The 22,561-nt window shown below is 47.3% G+C and overlaps 1 protein-coding gene across 1 annotated transcript in view; it reads left to right on the forward strand.

Annotated features, from left to right (window-relative positions):
- Positions 1 to 22,561, forward strand: part of WDR77 (WD repeat domain 77) — a 348,371-nt gene that overhangs the window by 117,679 nt on the left and 208,131 nt on the right. Inside the window, exon 4 of the mRNA XM_068269747.1 lies at positions 10,736 to 10,806. Within this exon, the coding sequence (XP_068125848.1) occupies positions 10,736 to 10,806 (71 nt within the window). The remainder of the gene's footprint in view (positions 1 to 10,735; positions 10,807 to 22,561) is intronic.

The following is a 22,561-nucleotide window of genomic DNA, read 5'->3' on the forward strand; positions in this document are numbered from 1 at the left end:
GACACTACAGATGTAAACACAGCCTCACAGCACGGCTGGGATTTATGGGGGATTGCAGAGTGCAGGGGGACCTTAGTGGGGTTTGGGATAGCAACAGAGGCTGGGCTGTATAGGCAGATCCAGCCTCTGTATGCAGATAACATTCTTTAAACACACCTCGGGTTCTCTTTAAAGAGACTCTGTAACAACAAAAACCTCCCCTGGGGGGTACTCACCTCGGGTGGGGGAAGCCTCCGGATCCTAATGAGGCTTCCCACGCCGTCCTCTGTCCCACGGGGGTCTCGCCGCAGCCCTCCGAACAGCCGGCGACTGTGCCGACTGTCAGTTCAATATTTACCTTTGCTGGCTCCAGCGGGGGCGCTGTGGCGACTTTCGGCACGGAAATAGACGGAAATACCCGATCTCCGTCGGGTCCGCTCTACTGCGCAGGCGCCGGAAACTTGCGCCTGCGCAGTAGAGCAGACCCGACGGTGATCGGGTATTTCCGCCTACTTCGGCGCCGACAGCCGCCAGAGCGCCTGCGCAGGAGCCAGGAAGGTAAATATTACGTCACGGCTGTACGGAGGGCTACAGCGAGACCCCCGAGGGACGCAGGACGGCGTGGGAAGCCTCATTAGGATCCGGAGGCTTCCCCCACCCGAGGTGAGTACCCCCCAGGGGCCGTTTTGTCGTTACAGTTCCTCTTTAAGGTGGAGTATCCTGTTCGGATTAAAATTCTACCACAGTTGTTAAAATCTTGACGTTTAGGGCAAATGGTCTCATTAGCAAAGCAGTTATTCTGTAAACCTTATGCTAGCTATAATTTACCACATGGTTTATAAAAATGTAGGCCTTTAACCCCCTTGGCGGTAGGATTCTTTCCGGATTTTAGGGTCTAAAAGCGGTGCAATTTTTTTGCACCCTTTCAGACCCTTTTAAACTTAGAAAAAATCATGCTGCTAAGGAGATCTGCAGCAGTTTAACAATCGCTCACCTCCCTGGTTTCAGCGCTGCAGTTATGCCTCCATCCTCCAGGCGGCACTGCAACTCTAAAGTGAAATTGCGGCTGTCGTCATGGCGACAGCCGGCGATCTCACCAGGAGGAAGCAGAGTCCCGGAGGAGAGGAAGAAGAATGGCGGCCGACATTGAGATCCTCCGGAAGGTATGTAGATACGCCTGCTGCGTGCTATACTCTGCACACAGCCTCCGGCGGCTACCTCATGCAGAGGTCGGGATTACCGCTTTTAGCTGCGGTTTTCCGCCCCGAACCTAGCTCGGGATTACCGCCAAGGAGGTAAAGTTGCCAATGGTAGAAAAATGTACTGGTTGATATCGAAATTCCATTTTGAACTTGTATCTGCCCATTGTTAAACTTTAGTTAACACTAATTTTTTTGCAAATGCAATGCAGTAAAATACGCATTTTACAAACTTATGCCTTGTACACATGTGTGAGGCGTGTTGCCCGGCGGGGATCAGTAACTGATCCTTTGGGGGGGCGCTGAAGTATAGAGGCGAAGCTATATAGACACGTTGCTAGATGTGTTCAGTTGCTATGAGGGGGACTGAGGCCCAACTGTGCGGCACGTGTGAGACATCACACTGGAGGTGAGTGAGAAAAACCATGCTCTTTACCAAAGCGATTACCCAGGTGTTTACATATACTATCTTATGGGCCATTTTAAACTAACATGGGCTAAATGGTTATAATCGAGGACATTTAGAAGTATAAAATTCATTATAAAACTTGATGGGATCTAAGTATCTAGAGAGCAGTGGGGTAGTTTCACAAAAGCCAGAACTTAACCGTTCCAATCTGAGGCCAGTTTTGTGATACACTGCATATTCATTCTATGGGAAGGAGTGAGAAGTCATATCCTGGTCCTGCTGAAATGTTTACATCAGGGGTCCCCAAACGTTTTGGGTCAAGGGCCGGGTCAACATACTTCAGACTGCTGGGTGGCCGGAGTATACATGAAATGATGTAGAAGTCTTTGGGGGCCAGACAGTGAAGCATACCCAGGTGACAATTCTGAGTTGCGTCTCAACCAACACACTACTGTTCCTTAGAAAAACACCTGGTAATCAATGTTAACCTTGGCTCAGAGCGGTCTGGCAAAAAATAGTATTGTACAAGAAAAAGCAGAACCCATCTGCAAGCCAAAGCACTCAATGAGTCGTGTATAGAAAAGTAAAACAAATATTTATTTATTCCCATTAAAACACCCTAAAATAGGGTAGATCTATTCACCTACATATAGACAAGAATTACATCATTAAAAAATAATCAACGTTCTGTAAGCCCACTCAGCATGCCTTCAATTGACAACCTGGATATAATAAAGTCCTCCTAATGCAGGTCTAAGTATGTCTTACATAGACACCATAGCTTGACATTGATGGCTGGTTTGAGAAGCAGGCGACATAAGCATGTCAGTTCACTCATAGATTTGTGGTGGTATGTGCTTATACATGTGGAGATCCAAGTGCAAACTGATTCTGATGCATACCAGTGTGAATTCCGCTGCCATTTATAACCAGATATCCGCTGCAGACAAATGTAGATGTCCAATCGCAACATCCATGCAGACACTTGTAAAGCAAAAGTTCCAGCAAGATGCAATGCCTTATGTGCTAGCTACCACTCCTGAAGAGAAATCGTTTTTCACAAGTTCATGCGCCACTCAAAATAGTCCATCAGGCAGAGACAGTAAAGGTGTGGCTGGTATTCACTGGCATAAGAGAAGCATCCAGTAGTGCAGGTTGTGAGCTTTAGTGGGCTTTCTGTCGACCGGTTTCGCTGGTATTCTGGCTCCTCAGGACCCCAGACCGTGTAGTTTCTGTCTACACGGTCTTGGCTTGCAGATGGGTTCTGCTTTTTCCTTGTGCAATACCCAGGTGACAACCTGCAGTCCAATTGGACAGCAGTGTCACCTAATGTGGAATTTGGTCGGAAACCAGTGAATTACTGCTTTCTGGCTTCATTCTATATGCAGACCACCAATATTTAAAGATGTAGCTGACCGCATCTATAGTACATTTTGTGGGGGGGCGGTAAAAGCCTCAGGTGCCACATTCGGCCCGCGGGCCTTAGTTTGAGGACCACTGGTTTACATGGTAGTCTGAGTAATCATTCTCTGTGATGTCCAGAATCAGAATCAGAATAACTTTATTCGCCAAGTGCGACAGGCGCCGCACCTGGAATTATTTGTGGACACAAGGCATATTGGCAATGACAAACAGTGCGAATAACACTACACATAGTACAATTTATAAAACATTACAGCATATTGGCAAGTGACAACAGTGCAACTAGCTCTACACATAGTACAATTTATAAGGAAACATTTCAACATATTGGCAAGTGACGTCAGTGCAAGTACCCTGCACATAGTACAATTTATAAAGAAACATTGCACCAGAGCAATGACACATCTAGGGGTTGTCACCATATGATGCAATGGTGTATACAGTATTATGCAAAGATGACCAAAGAATACTAGTTAGTGCACTAGTGCCCCTAGGTGATGAAGGGGCTTAGGAGATGACATTTGGTAGAGGGTCTGAGTTAAGGAGAGTGATCGCTTGAGGGAAGAAAGTGTTCCTACGCCTGGTGGTTTTGGTGTAGATGGACCTGTAGCGGCGTCCCGAGCGTAGGGGACTGAAGAAGTGATTGCCAGGGTGGGAGGGGTCGAGTGTAATTCTATTTGCCCTGGACCTCATTCTGGATGAATGGAGAAGGTCCAAGGGGGGCAGGGGCGACCCAATGATATTCGCAGCCACATTGATGACTCTCTGGAGTTTGAGCCTGTCCTTTGCGAGTACCAGACGATGATAGAGGAGCAAAGGACAGATTCAATGGTCGCCGTATAAAAACTGGTCAGTAGCTCCCTGGGCATTCCAAACTTCCTCAGTTGCCTCAGGAAGAACAGTCTCGGCTGGGCCTTCTTTTGGGTTGTAGAGGTATTTTCGTCCCATCTCAAGTTCTCCGTGATGGTGGTGCCTAGGAACCGTGCGCTATGTACCCTGGTGACTTCAGTACCATCTATGATGGCTGGGCGGTGGGGCGTTCCTTCTGAAGTCCACTATCAGTTCCACCATTTTTGCTGCGTTTAGTACAAGTTTGTTGGCTGAGCACCACCTGAGAATCCGCTCGATCTCGCTGTGGTATTCCAGCTCCGATTTATCACCCATGACTCCTACGATGGTGGTATCGTCCGCAAACTTGATGACCTTGACGGTGTCTGCAGAGGAGGTGCAGCTGTTTGTATACAGTGAGAAGAGCATCGGTGACAGCACACACCCTTGCGGGGCGCCTGTGTTTGTGGTTCTCACACTGGAGGAGCAGTCTCCGAGTCTCACTAGCTGTGTCCTGTTCGTAAGGAAGTCCTTGATCCAGGTGCAAAGGGTTGGGTCAACACCAAGCTGTTCCAGGTCGTCGTGCAGAATATTTATGCAGATGGTGTTGAACGCGGAACTGAAGTCCAGGAGGAGGATCCTTGCGTAGGTCTTCGGTTTATCCAGGTGTTCAGTGATATGTGCAAGGCAGATATTAATGGCGTCTTCCACAGACCGATTTGCTCTGTACGCAAATTGTAGAGGATCCAATAGGGTGGCAGTGTGGAGCTTCAGGTAGGAGAGAACTAGTCTCTCGAAGGTCTTCATGATGATCGGGGTTAGGGCGACGGGTCTAAAGTTGTTTAGGTCCGTGACTCCTGGCTTCTTGGGGACCGGGATGATGTCAGCTTTTTTGAAACAGGAGGGAACTTTGCCCAGCTCCAGGGATCTGTTAAAGATGGGAGTGAGGACTGGGGCTAACTGGCCCGCACAAGTTTTTAGACAGGATGGGGATATGCCATCTGGGCCTGAGGCCTTCCTGGTGTTTAGCTTCCGGAGGTGCCGTAGCACATCGGTCTCCTGGACTGTTACCTGTGTTGGGGGAGTATTACTAGCGAGGAGAGGAGGGGGGTGGATGCTTGGGTGAGGGTGTGGTCGTTTGATCCGCAGGGTGAGTGGGTTGTGCCTCGAACCTGCAATAGAATTTGTTGAGATCCTCAGCTAGTGCAGTGCTCGGAAGTATGTGTTGAGAGGGGGGCTTGAAGTTGGTGTCCACGCCCCCTGAGGAAACGAGCAGATAGCTCGGGAAACATGTCGGGGCTATAGGTGGCGTCACCGCATGTTTGCCCCGCTCTCTCCCGCTGCCCTGGACTGCTCGGACTCTCTCCACACGCCTGGCACTGTTATACCTGAGGGGACGCATACAGCAAGTTGGCCCCAGTATGCTGGCAGACACGCATGGACTTTGAAACCTACTCAAGCCTAGGACGGTGTCCGTGGTGAGCCACATCAAAGGTACTCTGTTAAAGTTGTCAGCTGTGGCTGAAGGCGTGCATGCCCATTTGGACAGAACTCTGCTACTGCCTCTTGACATACTACTTTGCACTAACCACTTGGGAGGACAATTGAGCATTCATTGTGCTATATGTGCTGCACTAATCAACTGCAAGCCTTATCTCTCATGCTGGGACTGATGTACTAATGCTTTATTGCTAGCAGTTTGTGAGGACATTGTGCTTTTACATCTGCGGACTATGCATGAACAAGTTTTGCTTATTCAGCAGTTATTATAATGGAGCACGTCAAACTCCTTTAACATTGGACTATATGTCAGTAAGCCATTTCTGACTCCTTGAGCGGCAGCAAATGTGTCTAAATTTCGAACTTTCATTTTTTTTGACACATATGAGAATACACTGAGCATGATGGCCATGACTTGGGTTGGATGACATGCATGTTTTGATAAATGTGGGGAGCTCCCGGGTGGTACTGTAGGGTAGCTGGGTATAGTGATAGGGGCAATTTTAAACGTTTTGTACAAGCTTTTGATATTCATTAAAGTGTTTTGATAAATTTATTGAGGTGTATAATTTTGGTGTGTATCGTCCTCCCTACGATTCCTTCCTACTCATTTTTTGCTATTGAACTTGGTGGCTGCCCTTAGGCCTTTCCAGACCTCCCGGACATTGTTGGACTGGAGGTTGCGACTCAGCTTGTCGGAGTAGTCTCTCTTTGCCACCTTCAACTCTCTTTTCAAGGTGTTTCTGGCCTCCCTGAAGCTCTCCGGTGTTCCAGATTTGTGAGCTTCTTCTTTTTCCCTTCGGAGCCTGCGTAGCCTTCCATTGAACCAGGGCTTGTTGTTCGGAAGACCTTGACGGTTGTCGCTGGGATGCATGTCTCCTCGCAGAATCGAATGTAGGAGGTGACATTCTCTGACCATTCCTCCAGGCAGGGGGCTTCCAGGACTGACCAGTCAGTGCTGCCGAAGCAGGCCTGAAGTTGCCCCTTCGCCTCCTCTGTCCACCTCTTCACAGACTTGACTAGCGGCTTTGTGGTTGCGAGTTGTCTTCTTTAGGTGGTGATCAGAGCTGCCTAAGGCAGCTCGGCTAATGGCCTTGTACGCATCTTTGAGGACCGTGTAACAGTGGTCCAGGGTGTTCTGGTTCCTGGTGGGGCAGGAGATGTGCTGTTTGTAGCGGGGCAGCTCTTGACGTAGATTTGCCCTATTGAAATCCCCCAGTATGATGAAGAGAGAGTCTGGGAGGGATGTCTCCCACCTTGAGATGTCATCGCTGAGTGTGCCCAGTGCATTGCTGGTGTCAGCATCCGGGTGGATGTAGACGCCTGCCAGGACATAGGAGCTGAATTCCCTGGGAGAGTACTGAGGTCTGCAGTTAATCAGTAAGAGTTCGATGTCGGGGGAGCAGCTTTTCTGCAAGACAGTCGTGTTGGAGCACCAGGTGGAGTTGATGTAAAAAAAATACACCCCCGCCCTTCTTTTTCCCCGAGAGTGCCTGGATGCGATCTGCCCGAAAGAGATCAAAACCCGGTAGATGGAGGGAGTTATCCGGGATGTTGTCATTCAGCCAAGTCTCGTTGAAGCAGAGTACCGGGGAGTTGCTACCAAGCGTGGGTTTCCTGCCAAGCAATAGAAGCAGCTCGTCTAGCTTGTTCGGGAGGGAGCGAACGTTCGCTAGCAGGATGGCTGGGATGGGTGACCGTAGTCCTTTCTTTTTAAGCCTTACTTGTGCGCCTGCTCTCCTAGGCCTGTATCTGGACCTTCGGGTCCACTGATCTAGATGAGCCAGGACTGTATCCCACAGGGGCAGTACCTGGGCCTTGGACTCCCATACCAGGAGCTCAGCTCTGGTATAGCTGATGGTACTCTGGGATGGAAGGGAGTGCATCAGGGATATAGCGGTTCAGACACTGCACCGCAGAAGTATCAATGGCATCAACGAATCATTTACAGTACATGTCGTATGAGTTATGACAGTTTACAGTGGTGTATCATACAGGAGTAAGACGTGTGAGCAGGGTAGAAAGGCCGCATCAGAAGGTTATCATGCAAGTAATTGCTAGAAGTCATACCCAGCAGTTATAAGATAACAGATCGTCCTTTAAGGGCTCTTTTCCACTATGAAATGCGATCGCGATTGCAATCACGTTTCAATTTCTACCATGCGATTGCGATTGAGCTACTATACTCATTATAGTACAGCTCAATCGCATACAAAACGCGGCAGAACGACAATTGCGATTTGACCAAAATCGCATCGCAATCGGATCGCACTAATGGAAATTGCTGCTGCAGTTTCCATTAGTTTTAATGTACCTTGCGATTTGCGATCAGAATCAAATTGCAAATCGCAGGCTAGTGGAAAAAGTCCCTAAAAGTCAGTTTTTAAAAGACCATGTGGGGGCAGCTTCCGGCTAGTGACAGTCCATATGTAGCAGTCCGTGCTGGGAGCAGTGGCAGGCTGATTAAGACAGTCTATGCATAGCAGCTAATATCACAGGCTAGTAGCAATCCTTATTGAAACAGTCCATACACAGCAGTTATGAGGTACCGGATCATCTATAAAAGTCCATATGGGGGGGGGGGTAGCTGCAAGTTGGTGACAGTCCATATATAGCAGTCCGTGTGGGGAGCAGTGGCAGGCTAATAAGCGCAGGCTAGTAGCAGTCCATATAACAGTCCAAGTATAGCAGCTAAAATCCCAGGCTAATAAAGGTTAGTCTGAAACAATCCCTGCATAGCAGCTGAAATCACAGGCTTATATCAGTCTATATGAGACAGTCAATGCATAGCGGCAGTTAAATCTATAATTATTGCAGGGAAATTACTCACACAGAGTCCGGTGGTGGAGCGGGCAGGGGTTCAGCGGAGTGTTCTGAGTGCCCAAGCTTGTGTCTGGAAGGCCGCGCGAACCACGTGGCTGGAGCAGGGCAGAGGCTCAGCTTGTGTTGAAGGGCCGCGCACCACGCGGATGAAGCAGCCAGCAGGGATGGAGGAGCTTGATCTGCACGTGGGCTGACCTTGGGCAGTTGGTGCCTGTTCAGCACATGCCAGGCGATCTGAGGAGGACAGAGGTGGCCGCGGGTGCTGCTGGGCTGATCCCTGCAGGCGGGAGGGGGGGGGGGGTATGCACCCAAAGTGGCGACGGCAGGAGCTCAGATGCAGCCAGGCGGGGGGCCCTCCGAATCGGCCCGGAGCTGACGGGCTGGGCAGCTCTGGGGTTGTGGCAGGATTCCGTGAGGGCTGATGCTGGCTGGCAATGGGAGCCAGCAGCGGAAGGTCTGCCGTGGCGGCCGGAGCTCCGGAGCACCGCTGTCGCAGGCAGCCAACAGCGGAAGATCTGCCCAGGAAGGTCTGGCTGAGGCTGGGCGACCGGAGCTCCACTGCCGCTGGTTGACAATGGGAGCCAGCAGCGGGAGATCTGCGGTGGCGGCCGACTGATGCTGGGCGGCCGGTGTTCCAACATTTTAGCATACCCGACAGAATAGCATACAAATGCTACTGAGCATGTGCAAAGTCATGCAGGGCATACATTAACCCCATAATACCCATCAGCAGCATTAACCTTTTCAACCCCAGTTAGCTGCCTGTGTGCTGATGTGCAATCTCCACTATCCAAGTGGACATAGAGTTAGAATAAAAAGTTGTCCGAGCGAAGCGAGGACCGAGCCCGCAGCCCACCGGAGCTCCGGAGGAGTGGCGGCCGATAGCCAGGAGCCACGTGGGTGGCCTAGTGCAGAAGAGCGGCGGCGGCGATCCGCATTCCCTGGGACCAGGTGGAGGAGTCAGCAGGGCATCGGAGGTGGATAGCCAGGGGCCGTGTGAGTGGCTGGCTTAGTCCGGAAGTGCGGCGGCCGTGAGCAAGGGGCCACGTGGGTGGCCTAGTGCAGAAGAGCGTCGGCGGCGATCCGCATTCCCTGGGACCAGGTGGAGGAGTCAGCAGGGCATCGGAGGTGGAGAGCCAGGGGCCATGTGAGTGGCTGGCTTAGTCCGGAGGTGCGGCGGCCGGGAGCCGGGGGCCACGTGGGTGGCCTAGTGCAGAAGAGCGGCGGCGGTGATCCGCATTCCCTGGGACCAGGTGGAGGAGTCAGCCGGGCATCGGAGGTGGAGAGCCAGGGGCCGTGTGCATGTCTGCATGGCAGATTTGCAGCAAAGAGGTCACCTGGAGATTTACAGAGGAGTCACTAGGGAAAATAACAGCGTACTCGTGTATCTGTGTGAAATTTACAGGTGTGTGTGATGTTTTGTTTTGTCTTAGAATGCGAGACCATTGGCTATACCTGGGTCCTTATTCAATCAACTTTTTCTCCTGTGTTTTTCATAGGAGATCCTTTTCTCTTCTCTTCTAAAATTTTTCTGCAATTGAAAAAGTACCATAAAGTAGGTAAAAAGTACTGTCAAAATAATTTTTGGTATTTTAATTTTCTGTTAGTTTAAAAGTCAATTTATTGACCAGGTTTGAAAATATCACCTAGGAGAAAAATCCGGAGAAAACGTTAATTGCATATGGGCCCTGAAATCGTAACCCTTACAGTGCGGAAAAAGGAAAGCAGCCTAATTCTATGCTGGAATGAACCTGTACATGAAAGTTTTTCATCATGGCCTTGATTCACGTAGTTCTGGTTAGACTGCTGTACGCTTTTAGCGCATGGCTGTATTACAGGTTCTAATGCCAGCAGAACTCGTGGTTAATGGGAAACACAAGCATTGCTATAGTAACAGGCTTTACCAATGTACCACGGGTCATGCTAATTGCCAAACGTGCAGTACTCTGCTTGTGTTGGAACTGGTAATGTTGTTGTGCACTGGGTACGCTCGGCAGTCTTACCGGCGCTACGTGAACCAAGGCCCATAAAGGATTCAGGTAGCCTTTAAATGGCCACATAACGCAGTGTTAAAGTGCGTGCGGTACTCAAGAAGTTAAAGTACTTAAAAATAAACCCAAAAACATTTTGTATGTCAAAATCCAAAGTTGTTTGAAAGAAAAATTCAACCATACGTACCAGTATGTATAACAAGTGACTTGACTTAAAAACAACTTCCCAGAATGGAACCTATTTGTAAGCAGTGGACCACCTATATTTTGTTGGGATTTTTGTTTTTGTTAAATTAGTTTTTCCACTGTTCCTGTACATGACTGTCCCCCTCTTCTGTCAGAATAAATTGGAAGGAAGAAGATGCAAACTATTACATCAGTGTTCACAACTATCAGAAGGTTCTCTAATGAGAGCTGGTCTGACTGGGATGCAGGTAAAGCTCTTGCATTTTTCATTTTGCGTGGAGTGTAGCACTATACTTGCTTATGAGTAAGGTATCTTCCACTAGGTCATAGATCTCTACAACTCATTATGAAAAATGTGTGTCATGTTTTCTGCTGAACTTTAATATTATTTATTTTAGCACATTCCAGCTATGTCAACAGTGTTGCCGCTTGTCCTGGAAAAGAAAATGTATTTCTGTCATGCAGTGAGGTAATTATTTATTATTCTAATTTCTTTGTATTATAGTAGCTTTATGCTTTATTTCAAGTCTCATTGTTAGAAAAAGCCATTTATGTAGGTGCCATATCATTGGTGTAACTGCTGACTCATGTCAGACCATGTGGGTGTAACACATTTAGATGTTGGGAAGAATCATGTTCATTTTTAATAAGTTTTGTGTGTGTTTTATTTGACCATTTGGCATCCGTTTATCCTAATTATTTATATTTTGATACAATAAACCTGAGTCCTTTGTAGTCCTTTGTACCATGAGAAGTGTCTTTTTCAGAAGTGTGGATAAAGTACATATGCTTTTCCCCATTCCCTTTATTACTATACAGTGGTTGACAAGCAAACACTGGAGACTTCTGTGTACTGTCATAACCCTCTGCAGTATTATACTAGTTATATCGTGTCTTTCTTTGGAAATGCTTTTTGAGGTTTTTAACCCCCCTGTTGGTGCCTAAAGGCGCGTACACACGCCACACTTTTTTCAAACTACCGGTTGTCAGACCCGTACACAGGGCGGTCGTTCTGACGATAGTTGCATGTGAGTACAAGCTGTCATCAGACTGATACCCGCTTGTACTCGCGTGCAACTGTCGTTAGAACGACTAGGGTGGTCGTCAGACCCGCCAATGGGGTGTTGGCGGGTCTAACGACCCATAGTTTGAAAAAGGACGCCTTTATACGCGCCTTAAGACTTAGTTTTCCATTTGTGGTTTCAATCCGTCCCTCTGTGATGATGGGGCAAGTAGAGGAATTTGGTAAAAAAAAGTTCCCCCTACACCTCCTGGGAAGGTGGATATGTTGGTGGGGTTGCAGGCTGTCTGAGATGGGTTGGGGATAGTGGCAGTGGTTGTGGGAGAGGGGTGTCCTTTATCTCCCTCTGCACTGCTGGGGGAATGGTTGTGTCGGTATCACTGCAGCAGGGTCAAAAGTAGATGTTGCTGTGGTGTGGAGGTTGACTGGAGGGGGAGAAGGCTACCTCTATCTCCCTCTGCACTACTGGGGAGCAAATGTGTGTCGATGTCACTGCACGCTGCAATGGTACCCGGGTTGGTAAAGCGGATGTACGGTCGGTCCCTGTGCTGTCATAAGTTTAATAAAAAATAAGACCATTAAACCCCCCCCCCCCCCCCTCCTTTTCCAGAAATAAGGAATGAGGAACTATGTAATAAAAATGGACTATATTTACTGTTCAGCTGGTATTAAAATGTACCCGAACCGAAGATACTTCAAGAAAATATGTAATGATAAAAACCTCACCTGGGGGGTACTCCCCTCGGGTGGGGGAAGCCTCCGGATGCTATTGAGGCTTCCTCCGTCCTCCTCGGTCCCACGGTGGCGGCAAAAATCCTCTTGGAGCGGCGGCGATGTAAATATTTACCTCTTGGCTCCAGTGCAGGTGCAGTATCTGCTCTCTGCACGGAGATAGGCGAAAATAGCTGATCTCCGTCGGGCCACTCTACTGCGCAGGCGCAAGTCTCCTACGCCTGCGCAGTAGAGCGGACCAGACAGAGATCGGCTATTTTCACCTATCTCCGTGGGAAAAGCCGCAACGGCACCCTGCTGGAGCCAGAAAAGGTAAATATTGCACAGCCCGACAATTGTCGCCTGTGCGTTCCATGGACTGCAACGAGACCACCGTGGGACACAGGAAGACGGGGGAAGCCTCACTAGTGTCCAGAGACTTCTCCCTACAGAGGGGAGTACCCCCCTGGGGAACTTTTTTTGAGTACAGGTTTTCTTTAACTTAACCTCCCTGGCGGTATGGACGAGCTGAGTTTGTCCAGCAAAAACTTGCAAAAAGTGGTAATGACGAACTGAGCTCGTCCATGCCGACAGGGAGATTTCCTGTTTCTCTGCCCCGCCGGCTGCATTTTTTTTCTCATCAGAGGGATTCCCCAGGATGGCTGGATGCCTGACTGCACGCTGTGGGTAGCGATCTGTGCTACCCACAGCGTGCAGAACAAGCATCCAGCCACCCTAGGGAATCCCTGGACAGCCAGCGGGGCAGAGAATGTGCAGGGGTTCCCCCTTGTATAATGATGGCTATGTGGGCGGGGGATCCCCCTCTGTGCGGGTGGGGGGATCCCCTTCAATAATGGCAATGTGGGCGGGGGATCCCCCTCTGTGCGGGTGGGGGGATCCCCTTCAATGATGGCTATGTGGGGGTTGATCCCCCTCTGGCTATTTGGGTGGCCTATCCCCCTCCAAACACCCTCCCTCCCGATTTCCAACCCCCCCCCCCCCCCCCGTCTCAGCCCGTCGAGTAAATGGGTGTACTCACCCGAGGGCTTTCTCCAGCGACGGCTGCAGCGCCCTCCCTCCTCCATCTCCGAAGTCTCGTTTGCCGTACAGTTACATTACGAGACTTGGTGAAGACACCAAGTCTCGTAATGTAACTGCACGGCAAACAAGACTTCGGAGATGGAGGAGGGAGGGCGCTGCCGCCGTCGCTGGAGAAAGCCCTCGGGTGAGTACACCCATTTACTCGACGGGCTGAGACGGGGGGGGGATCGGGAGGGAGAGGGTTTGGAGGGGGATAGACCACCCACATAGCCACCATTGAAGGGGGATCCCCCCACCCGCACAGAGGGGGATCCCCTTCAATGATGGTTATGTGGGGGGGGGGGGATCCCCCTCTGTGCCGATCCCCCCCACCCGCATAGAGGGGGAATCCCCCGCCCACATAGCAATCATTGAAGGGGATCCCCCCACCCGCACAGAGGGGGATCCCCCGCCCACATTGCCATCATTGAAGGGGATCCCCCCACCCGCACAGAGGGGGATCCCCCGCCCACATAGCCATCATTGAAGGGGATCCCCCACCCGCACAGAGGGGAATCCCCCTTCACATAGCCTCCGCATACAAGGGGGAACCCCTGCACATTCTCTGCCCCGCTGGCTGCCCAGAGATTCCCTAGGGTGGCTGGATGCTTGTTCTACACGCTGTGGGTAGCACAGATCACTACCCACAGCGTGCTAGGATGGGGGGGGGGGGACATCTGGCAACCTATAAATCTGGCTAAACACCTGGCTCACTATATACCTGGCTGCACATCTGGCTCACTATATACCTGGCTGCACATCTGGCTCACTATATACCTGGCTGCACATCTGGCTCACTATATACCTGGCTGCACATCTGGCTCACTATATACCTGGCTGCACATCTGGCTCACTATATACCTGGCTGCACATCTGGCTCACTATATACCTGGCTGCACATCTGGCTACCTATACATCTGGCAACCTATACATCTGGCTATACATCTGGCTACCTATACATCTGGGTCTTATACTCACCATTGGCGTGCTGATCCCTCGTCGCGTACCTCTGATAGCTTCCCCAGTGTCTTCTTCTATGTCCCTTGGCGGATTTTGTTTCTCCCTCGGCGATCACATGTCCCCCGTTGATCGGCGTTGATGACACCAAGGTCATCGGCGTTGATGACAACAGCGTCATCAACATCTTGCAGAAAACCCTTTTTTTTAAAAATCAAATTCAATACAATAACCTGTATTGAATTCAATTTACAAAAAAAAAAAATTGCAAAAAAAAAAAAAAAAGTTGGAAATTAATTGAAACACTTTTTGCACAGAAATCCTGGGGAAATTGAACGCCAGGGTGGTTAAAGAGGAACGCCAGTGCAAATAATGTAGTAAAAAAGTGCTTCATTTTTACAATAATTATTTATAAATGATTTAGTCAGTGTTTGCCCATTGTAAAATCTTTCCTCTCCCTGATTTACATTCTGACATTTATCACATGGTGACATTTTTACTGCTGGCAGGTGATGTCAGTGGAAGGAGAAGCTGCTTGCTTTTTTTTGGCAGTTGGAAACAGCTGTAAACCGCTATTTCCCACAATGCAACGAGGTTCACAGACAGAACACTGCCAGGACCATAGTCCTCACAGTTTCCTGTGGGAGGGGTTTCACCACAATATCAGCCGTACAGAGCCCCCTGATGATCTTTTGTGAAAAGGAATAGATTTCTCATGTAAAAGGGGGCATCAGCTACTGATTGAGATGAAGTTCAATTCTTGGTCACGGTTTCTTTTTAAAGCCAATGGAAATAAAAAAAAAAAAAAACATGGACATGTTCAAAATGAAGATAGCATTCTCCTTACTGTATTTTCGCTACTCCCCTGCCCCTGGATCCGTTCCTTTTACCCAGCACCGATGCCCGTGTTACCCAAGATGGCTGCTGACCTTTGCCTTTCTCTTCCGGGTCAGCAGCCTCTTCCTCTTTACTAACGCTGGAAAAGTCGCACGAGAAGCAGTACCCGGCCATGAAACGTTGCATAGCTCTACTCATAACTTTTTCCCCGAGTAGAACTATGCGTCTTCTCCTCTGCTGTCAGCGCTGCCTGTTGTGCAGCATCACTATGCGCCGCTCTGAGAGTGAGACCAGGGAGCTGCACGTCATCGGGAGGGCGGCTCAGAGGGGCGGGGAAAGGGGAGGTTATTGAAATGAATGACTGAGGAGAGACCGAGTAGTGGAAATAAGCTCTGCCTTCTCCCAACAGCATTACTGTATATTCGACCGAACTGGTCAAATAAGTATAAATGAGATTTTGAGTGCCAGGCTGCAGCAATTCACACGATAAGGGGACTGAGCAGCACAGGAAAGAAATAGGTACATAATAAGCTATTGGAAATGAAAAAAATTAAAAAAAAAAACCTGGTTCCCATTCACTTTAAAGGGAACCTAAACTGAGAAGGATATGGATTTTCCTTTTAAATTAATACCAGTTGCCTAACTCTCCTGCTGATCCTGTGTCTCTAATACTTTTAGCCATAGCCCTGAACAAGCATGCAGATCAGGTGCTCTGACTGAAGTCAGACTGGATTAGCTGCATGCTTGTTTCAGGTGTGTGATTCAGCCACTGCTACAGCCATGGAGATCAGCAGGATTGCCAGGCAACTGGTATTGTTTAAAAGGAAACATCAATATCCCTCTGTTTAGGTTCCCTTTAAGAGAAGGAAGCCTCAGGTTCCTATTGAGGCTTCCCTTGCTATTACCCTAGTAGGGAGTACGAAGTTTGTGCTTTAACCTGCAAGGTCTTTTACATGTGCAGTAGTTTTTAAGAAAATTATATAATTTTAGTGAATATTTATCAAATTAGCATCTTCACTGGATAACATTAGCAGCCGTTAAAGAGGGACTGTAACTAAGGATTGAACTTCATCCCAATCAGTAATTGATACCCCCTGTCCCATGAGAATTCTTTACCTTTTCTCAGACAGATCATCAGGGAGCTCTGTGTGGCTGATACTGTGGTGAAACCCCTCCCACAGTGTGATGTCAGGACCTAGGTACTGACATAACACTGCGAACCTTGTTGCATTGTGGGAAATAATGGCTGTTTCCAACTGCCAAAAAAGCAGCATCTCCTTCCACAGAGATCACCTGCCAGCAGTAAAAATGTCAATACAAGAAAAAACTTTGGTCTCCTACAGGCAAAATAACTGGGAACTGACTGCACTGTGTGCAATTGCACCCTCTGGGCAGCAGTTCCAATTATGTGTGGGCCTTCAACTAGATATTCAATCTGCTACAACCACCATTACATGAAAAAAGTTAAAGAGACTCCGTAACAAAAATTGCATCCTGTTTTTTATCATCCTACAAGTTCCAAAAGCTATTCTAATGTGTTCTAGCTTACTGCAGCACTTTATACTATCACTGTCTCTGTAATAAATCAATGTATCTCTCTCTTGTCAGACTTGTCAGCCTGTGTCTGTAAGGCTGCCAAGTTCTTCAGTGTTGTGGTTCTGCTATGAACTCCCCCTTCCAGGCCCTCTCTGCACACTGCCTGTGTGTTATTTAGATTAGAGCAGCTTCTCTCTTCTCGCTTATCTTTTACAAGCTGGATAAATCGTCCTCTGAGCTGGCTGGGCTTTCACATACTAAAGAATTACAAACAAGGGCAAAGCTGTTTGCAGGAAGAAAAGAGCAGCCTGAAACTTCAGTGCATGGGGGAAAGAAACACACAAATGATCTCTTGAGATTCAAAAGGAAGGGTGTATACAGCCTGCTTGTGTATGGATGTATTTTCTATGTGTGGACATACTGTACATCAACCTACTTCCTGTTTTGGTGGCCATTTTGTTTGTTTACAAACAAACTTTTTAAAACTGTTTTTAACCACTTTTAATGCGGCGAGGAGCGGCGAAATTGTGACAGAGGGTAATAGGAGATGTCCCCTAACGCACTGGTATGTTTACTTTTGAGCGATTTTAACAATACAGATTCTCTTTAAACCAGGCCTCCCTTGCCAGTATCAAAAATTGCTTTATTGTGAGAAATATTCAGGAGTGTGTATCAAACCACTGTATAAAAACCATTAAAAAAACCATAGGAGCTTCAAAGATGTCTCAGCATGCCCCCACTCTCAAAGAACCACTTCATGCACCCATACACGCCAATCATTCCATAGGAGAGCAAATTAGCGCTTTGTGGCAACTTAGCAGAGCTCTGCATTTAAGTGCAGCTTATTAGTTATTTTGCTATTGCTTAACAAATATAGAGCACATCCAAGCTTAAATAATCAATAGGAAAGAACACTGTCTCTGAGTTTATAACTGTTTTGACTGATTGTGTCAGCATCCCCAGTCCACTTAGAGTAACGCTGCACATGCAAAACGACAGTCCAACTTCAAACAGCAGGCCGGTTCAGTCTTAGATTGCATAGCTCATCATGCTTAGTTAGTAAGCCTTGTATATTAGCAGCAGTTAGTAGCTTCAGCATAGCATAGATTTCATCATGTTCCGCATAAACAGAGCGTCAGATCCGCTATAGCCACCAACCTTATTTAGGGCGTCATCGTTTCCACATTCCCTGTTACTCCCCCAAAGGTGTGCGGTACCTCTGTTTGAAAGTTGCTCACAAGGGCTGCGCAGTCTTATCAGCGGCGACTGTTGCTTATAGATCTACACGCTCGCGCCCGTGCATCAGTGCTCCGGCGGGGATCAAGATTGGGGCAGCGTGGAGTTGAAGCGATGGGCGAGGCCGGCCTCATAAAGCCCCTCCCACCGACATTTTTCACCCAATGGGCTTCTTCAGGGTGTGGCTTAAGGTAGAAGGGGATGGTCTCTGCTTTTATATCTCAGCTGCGGTCACCTGACAGCTCCACAGGCGCCATCTTTTCTACTGGAAAGTTTGCCCAGACTTCAAGGAAACGCAGTTATTTTTACAAATGTCTCAAACTTTTGTAATGGAATTGTTTCAGGACCGTAGCGTTGCCATAGTTAAGTCACTTTTCGACTCTTAAAGGGGCCAGAATGACAGAGCTAGATATATACCCTCTCTTGCACATCAGCATTCATACACAGGGTTGTTTTATGTATACATACCCCAGATTTTCACCTAGGTTCATACATTAACCTCATGAATAGTGCACAGCGATCACAGAGCGACCTTCGTATTTTCCATGTATATTATATAGCAAACGGGAAACCATCTATACAAAACTAAATTAAACTCAAATTTGAGTTTTGATATTTGCCTACAGGTATCACTCATGTTGCCATGTGCACTACCCATATGGATCCAAATACACTGAAAAATCAATCTCAGAATTGAGGCCATGTGGTGATAGTGTCCCCAACTTATAGATCCACATGGTCTCCAAACGCAAAAGTTCTTTCTCTATATTGACCTTTCTAGCTGCTTTTATTACTGAGGATAAAACTTTAACCAAACTGCCTCCTAAATTTTCCTCCATGAGATTGTTGATAATGTTCTCTCAAGGGACCTTTACAGTCCTCATTTTTATTACTCACATTAGATATGTGTTCAAGGATTCTAGTTTTAAATGTCCTGGTTGTCATGCCAATATAGTGTAGACCACAGGGGCAGGTCACCATGTACACTACCCCCGTGGTCTCACAGTTCACAAAGGCCCCAATTCTATATTCTTTCTCCCGTTTGGTATCCCAGAAAGTTTTGGTTTTATGCACAAAAGGACATACCTTGCACCTCCTACACCTGTGTATACCCTTTGGGGGTGGGGTAGCTGCCAACCAGGTCTTTTTCTCTTCGCTTTGTTTTGTATTTTTAAATTCAGAGGACACAAGTTGGTGTTTTAATTTCCTTGCTCTTCTTGCCGTCATAGGGGTAGGCCCTACAATTTCTGTTATATCAGGGGATGCCATAAGAATAGGCCAAACCTTTGATAGGGAAGCTCGAACTGCCTCCCAGTGCGACCCATACTGAGTAACAAACCTCTCCCTATTTGGGGTGTTCGATCCCTCCCTCCTACCAGATACGAGAAGGGTTTCCCGATCTCTATCTCTAGCTTTTTTCAAACTTTTTCTGAGTACCCTATGGGGGTATCCTCTTTCTCTTAGGTGCACATATAGTTCACGGGATTCTTTATTAAATTCTTCCTCACACGAACAGTTTCTCCTTAAACGAAGGAACTGTCCGTAGGGAATATTCCTCACCAGGTGGCTGGGGTGATGGCTGGTAGCGTGGAGGATCGTATTTCCTGCAGTTGGCTTCCTATATATTGAGCTAATGAGAATCCCATCTCTGACCGCAATTTTCAGGTCCAGAAAGGGGATCTCATGCTCATCACACACATAGGTTAGCCTAATGTTTCTATCATTGACATTAAGTGTTTTCACGAAGTCGTCCAACTCCTCCTTATCACCTCTCCACACCACCAGCACATCATCAATAAATCTTATCCATAGCGCGACGTGTCGCCGGAATGCCTCAAGCACATATACGTCTCGCCTCTCCCATAGTCCTAAGTGGAGACATGCGTAGGCCGGCGCACACGCCGCTCCCATTGATGTCCCAGCCACCTGGAGATAGAACCTGCCCCCAAACAAAAAATAGTTCTCAGTCAGCACAAGTCGCAGCATATCTACTACTACTGGTGGTTGTAGCAGTAAAAATGTCGCCATGTTATACATTTTAAAATATAAATCAGGGAGAGGAAAGATTTTACAATGGGCAAACACTGACTAAATCATTTATGAATAATTATAGTAAAAACTGGCATATTTTTTGGACTATAAGACGCACTTTTTCTCCCCCAAAAGTGGGGGGAAGTTAGTGTGTCTTATAGTCTGAATAATACATTCAGACCCACGCCTCAGTCCCTCTGTGTCTCTATCCTGTTTCCTTCTGTGTCCTCCATGTCTTCTATCCCCCATGTCCTTCCTTCGTCCCATGTGTTAAATACATACATGCATCCCATTATCCCCTGTGTCCTCCATGTCCCCAATCCCCCATGTCCTTCCTTCAGCCTCTATCCAGCTCTGTCATTGGGGCCAATCACTGCACTCACTGCTGAGGGAGTGCAGTGATTGGCCCCAATGACAGTGCTCTGGCCCCATGCTCGTGTCTGACTGGTCCTAATAGGTATGAAGCAAGGAGCTTCACTGGCTGTCTCTGGCAGCAATACCCCCCCCCCCCCCCCCCCCCCCCCGGTGATTTGTTCCTGGCTCGGCAAACACTTCCTGGCTCGGTGGCGACTTCTTAATGATGCGAACTGTGCGGCTGCTAATACAGTATGTATTGGAAAACAAGGGGGAAAATGGCCCTCACTAAAAAAGATTGATATTGATGCTGTGCACATATAAGGTGAGATATACGCCTATTTTCATGTACACGCCAGCATATAAGGTGGGGCTGCAACTCAAACTATGAACTTAATTGGGAGCACAAACAAAAAGTCACATCAGGCCTCACTTACCAAAAGTTGATATAAAGTTTATTGTGGACGACATTCCGAGACATTATCAAAGCACACAAAATTAATAAAAACACTAAAAACAATTGGAGAAGTTTTAAAGGCGTGTCCTAACCCCCCCCCCCCCTCTCCCACTCACACACGCATTATGCATGCATTGTTGCTGATACACTCTACATGCAGTTTTAAATATATCCTGAAGCAGTGAACCTGGTGATAATGGGCACTGTATATCTCTAATGGGTGGCCAATATAAAAAGCTTTTGAATAAGGCTAGCTGTTCAGCAAAAAGTTAGTAATGCAGTTCACAGCAGGCCTGCTTGTGGTTTGTTGTTAGAGCTGTAATAAGCAACAACCATAGGTTGAATCAATATAAATCTCTTAGAGATCAAACTTCGTGACTCCAGTCACATAAGATCATAAGCACATAAGATCATAAGCACAAGCAAAGCAGTGGGTTAGTGAGCTGTGATATTGCACAATATATTCAGCCAGTACAGCGGCAACTTCCTCATTAGTATCACCAAGCTTTTGCAATGTCCAAAGTTTCAGATGCCCTTTACCTGCTGTCCATGCAACTGAGACTGAAGATCCCTGACAGCTGTGTCACTCCTGCAGACACCACATATATCGGGAGTACTCACACAATCGCTGCGAGCAGTGTTCAGCAGAGTAGCGGTGACTCCTCAGCCTCGTGATCGACCCGCGCTGGCGTTCCAGGCAGCGTGTCAGCGGGGATCAACAGAGGCTAGCGTGTAGTAAGATCGGTGGGTGAGGCCGGCCTCCTGTAGCTCCTCTTACCTACATGTTTCGACGCATGTTCCTTACTCAGGGCATGACAACAGGAGGAAATGGGTGGATCTTTTGCTTATATAGTAGTAGCGAATCATGTGACTCGCCCTTGAGCGCCATCTTTGATCATGGAAACTTTGTCCATACTGTCAAAATGGGCTTTATACAGTTGTGTTCCTTCAGCAAAGTGTTTATTGTGAGCAGATAAGTTTCACAGGAAACACTTCTTATATATGACACAGTTTATATCACTATCCATCTTGTTTAAAGGAAGCAGCGCTTATTTCTCATAGGGATCAAGATGGAGTTATTGATAGCACAGTGCATCTGTATCCACAGTTTTATGAAGCAGCACTTCCACACTGAATCATCACAACACCATCATTCTCTCTGATCAGCAATCATAGGTTAATAGGTAAATATAAATATATATATATATATATATATATATATATATATATATATATATATATATATATATATATATATATATATATATAAATATATATCTATCTATCTATATATATATATATATATATATATATATATATATATATATATATATATATATAAAAACCTATCAATACTGCCTATGAGGCTGCCCCGCTTGTGCATCTCGCCGGACAGGACCCACCTCAAAGTAAACAAAGGCTAATCAGTCCCTTGCTGCTGTCCTCCTCTGCCACCTGGATCTTCTGCTATGAGTCCAGGTACTTGAGCCAGTCTGGCGTAGTGCGCATGCACACACTCCGCCACCGGGAGCGTACTACACCTGCGCAGCACTGTTGCGCAGGTGCAGAATGCTCCTGGCTGTGGAAGCTGCATGTGGCCGGACTGCGCTAACTGGCTGAATTACCAGGACTCAGCAGAAGATCCAGGTGGCGGAAGTGGACAGCGAGGGACTGATTAGCCTGAAGGGGGCTGGAGGAAGCCCCAGGTATGTATAAAACTTTTCTTTTCATCCTTCTCAGGTACCATTTAATTCATAGTCACCAAACTAAATTTTAACATATCAAATTATTTGATTTCATGAGCAAAGAGAGTGCATACATTTGCATAAATCAGCATCAACGCAGAATTATTTCCATCTCATCGTCCATCTCTATTAGTGACACGTCTACACATCAGGCTTTATACTTACAGCATAGATGTTATTAAGTATATATATATATATATATATATATATATATATATATATATATATATATATATATATATAATGTGTATATGTATGT

The sequence above is a fragment of the Hyperolius riggenbachi genome, chromosome 2, assembly GCF_040937935.1.
Source record: "Hyperolius riggenbachi isolate aHypRig1 chromosome 2, aHypRig1.pri, whole genome shotgun sequence".
Classification (NCBI taxonomy): Eukaryota; Metazoa; Chordata; class Amphibia; order Anura; family Hyperoliidae; genus Hyperolius; species Hyperolius riggenbachi.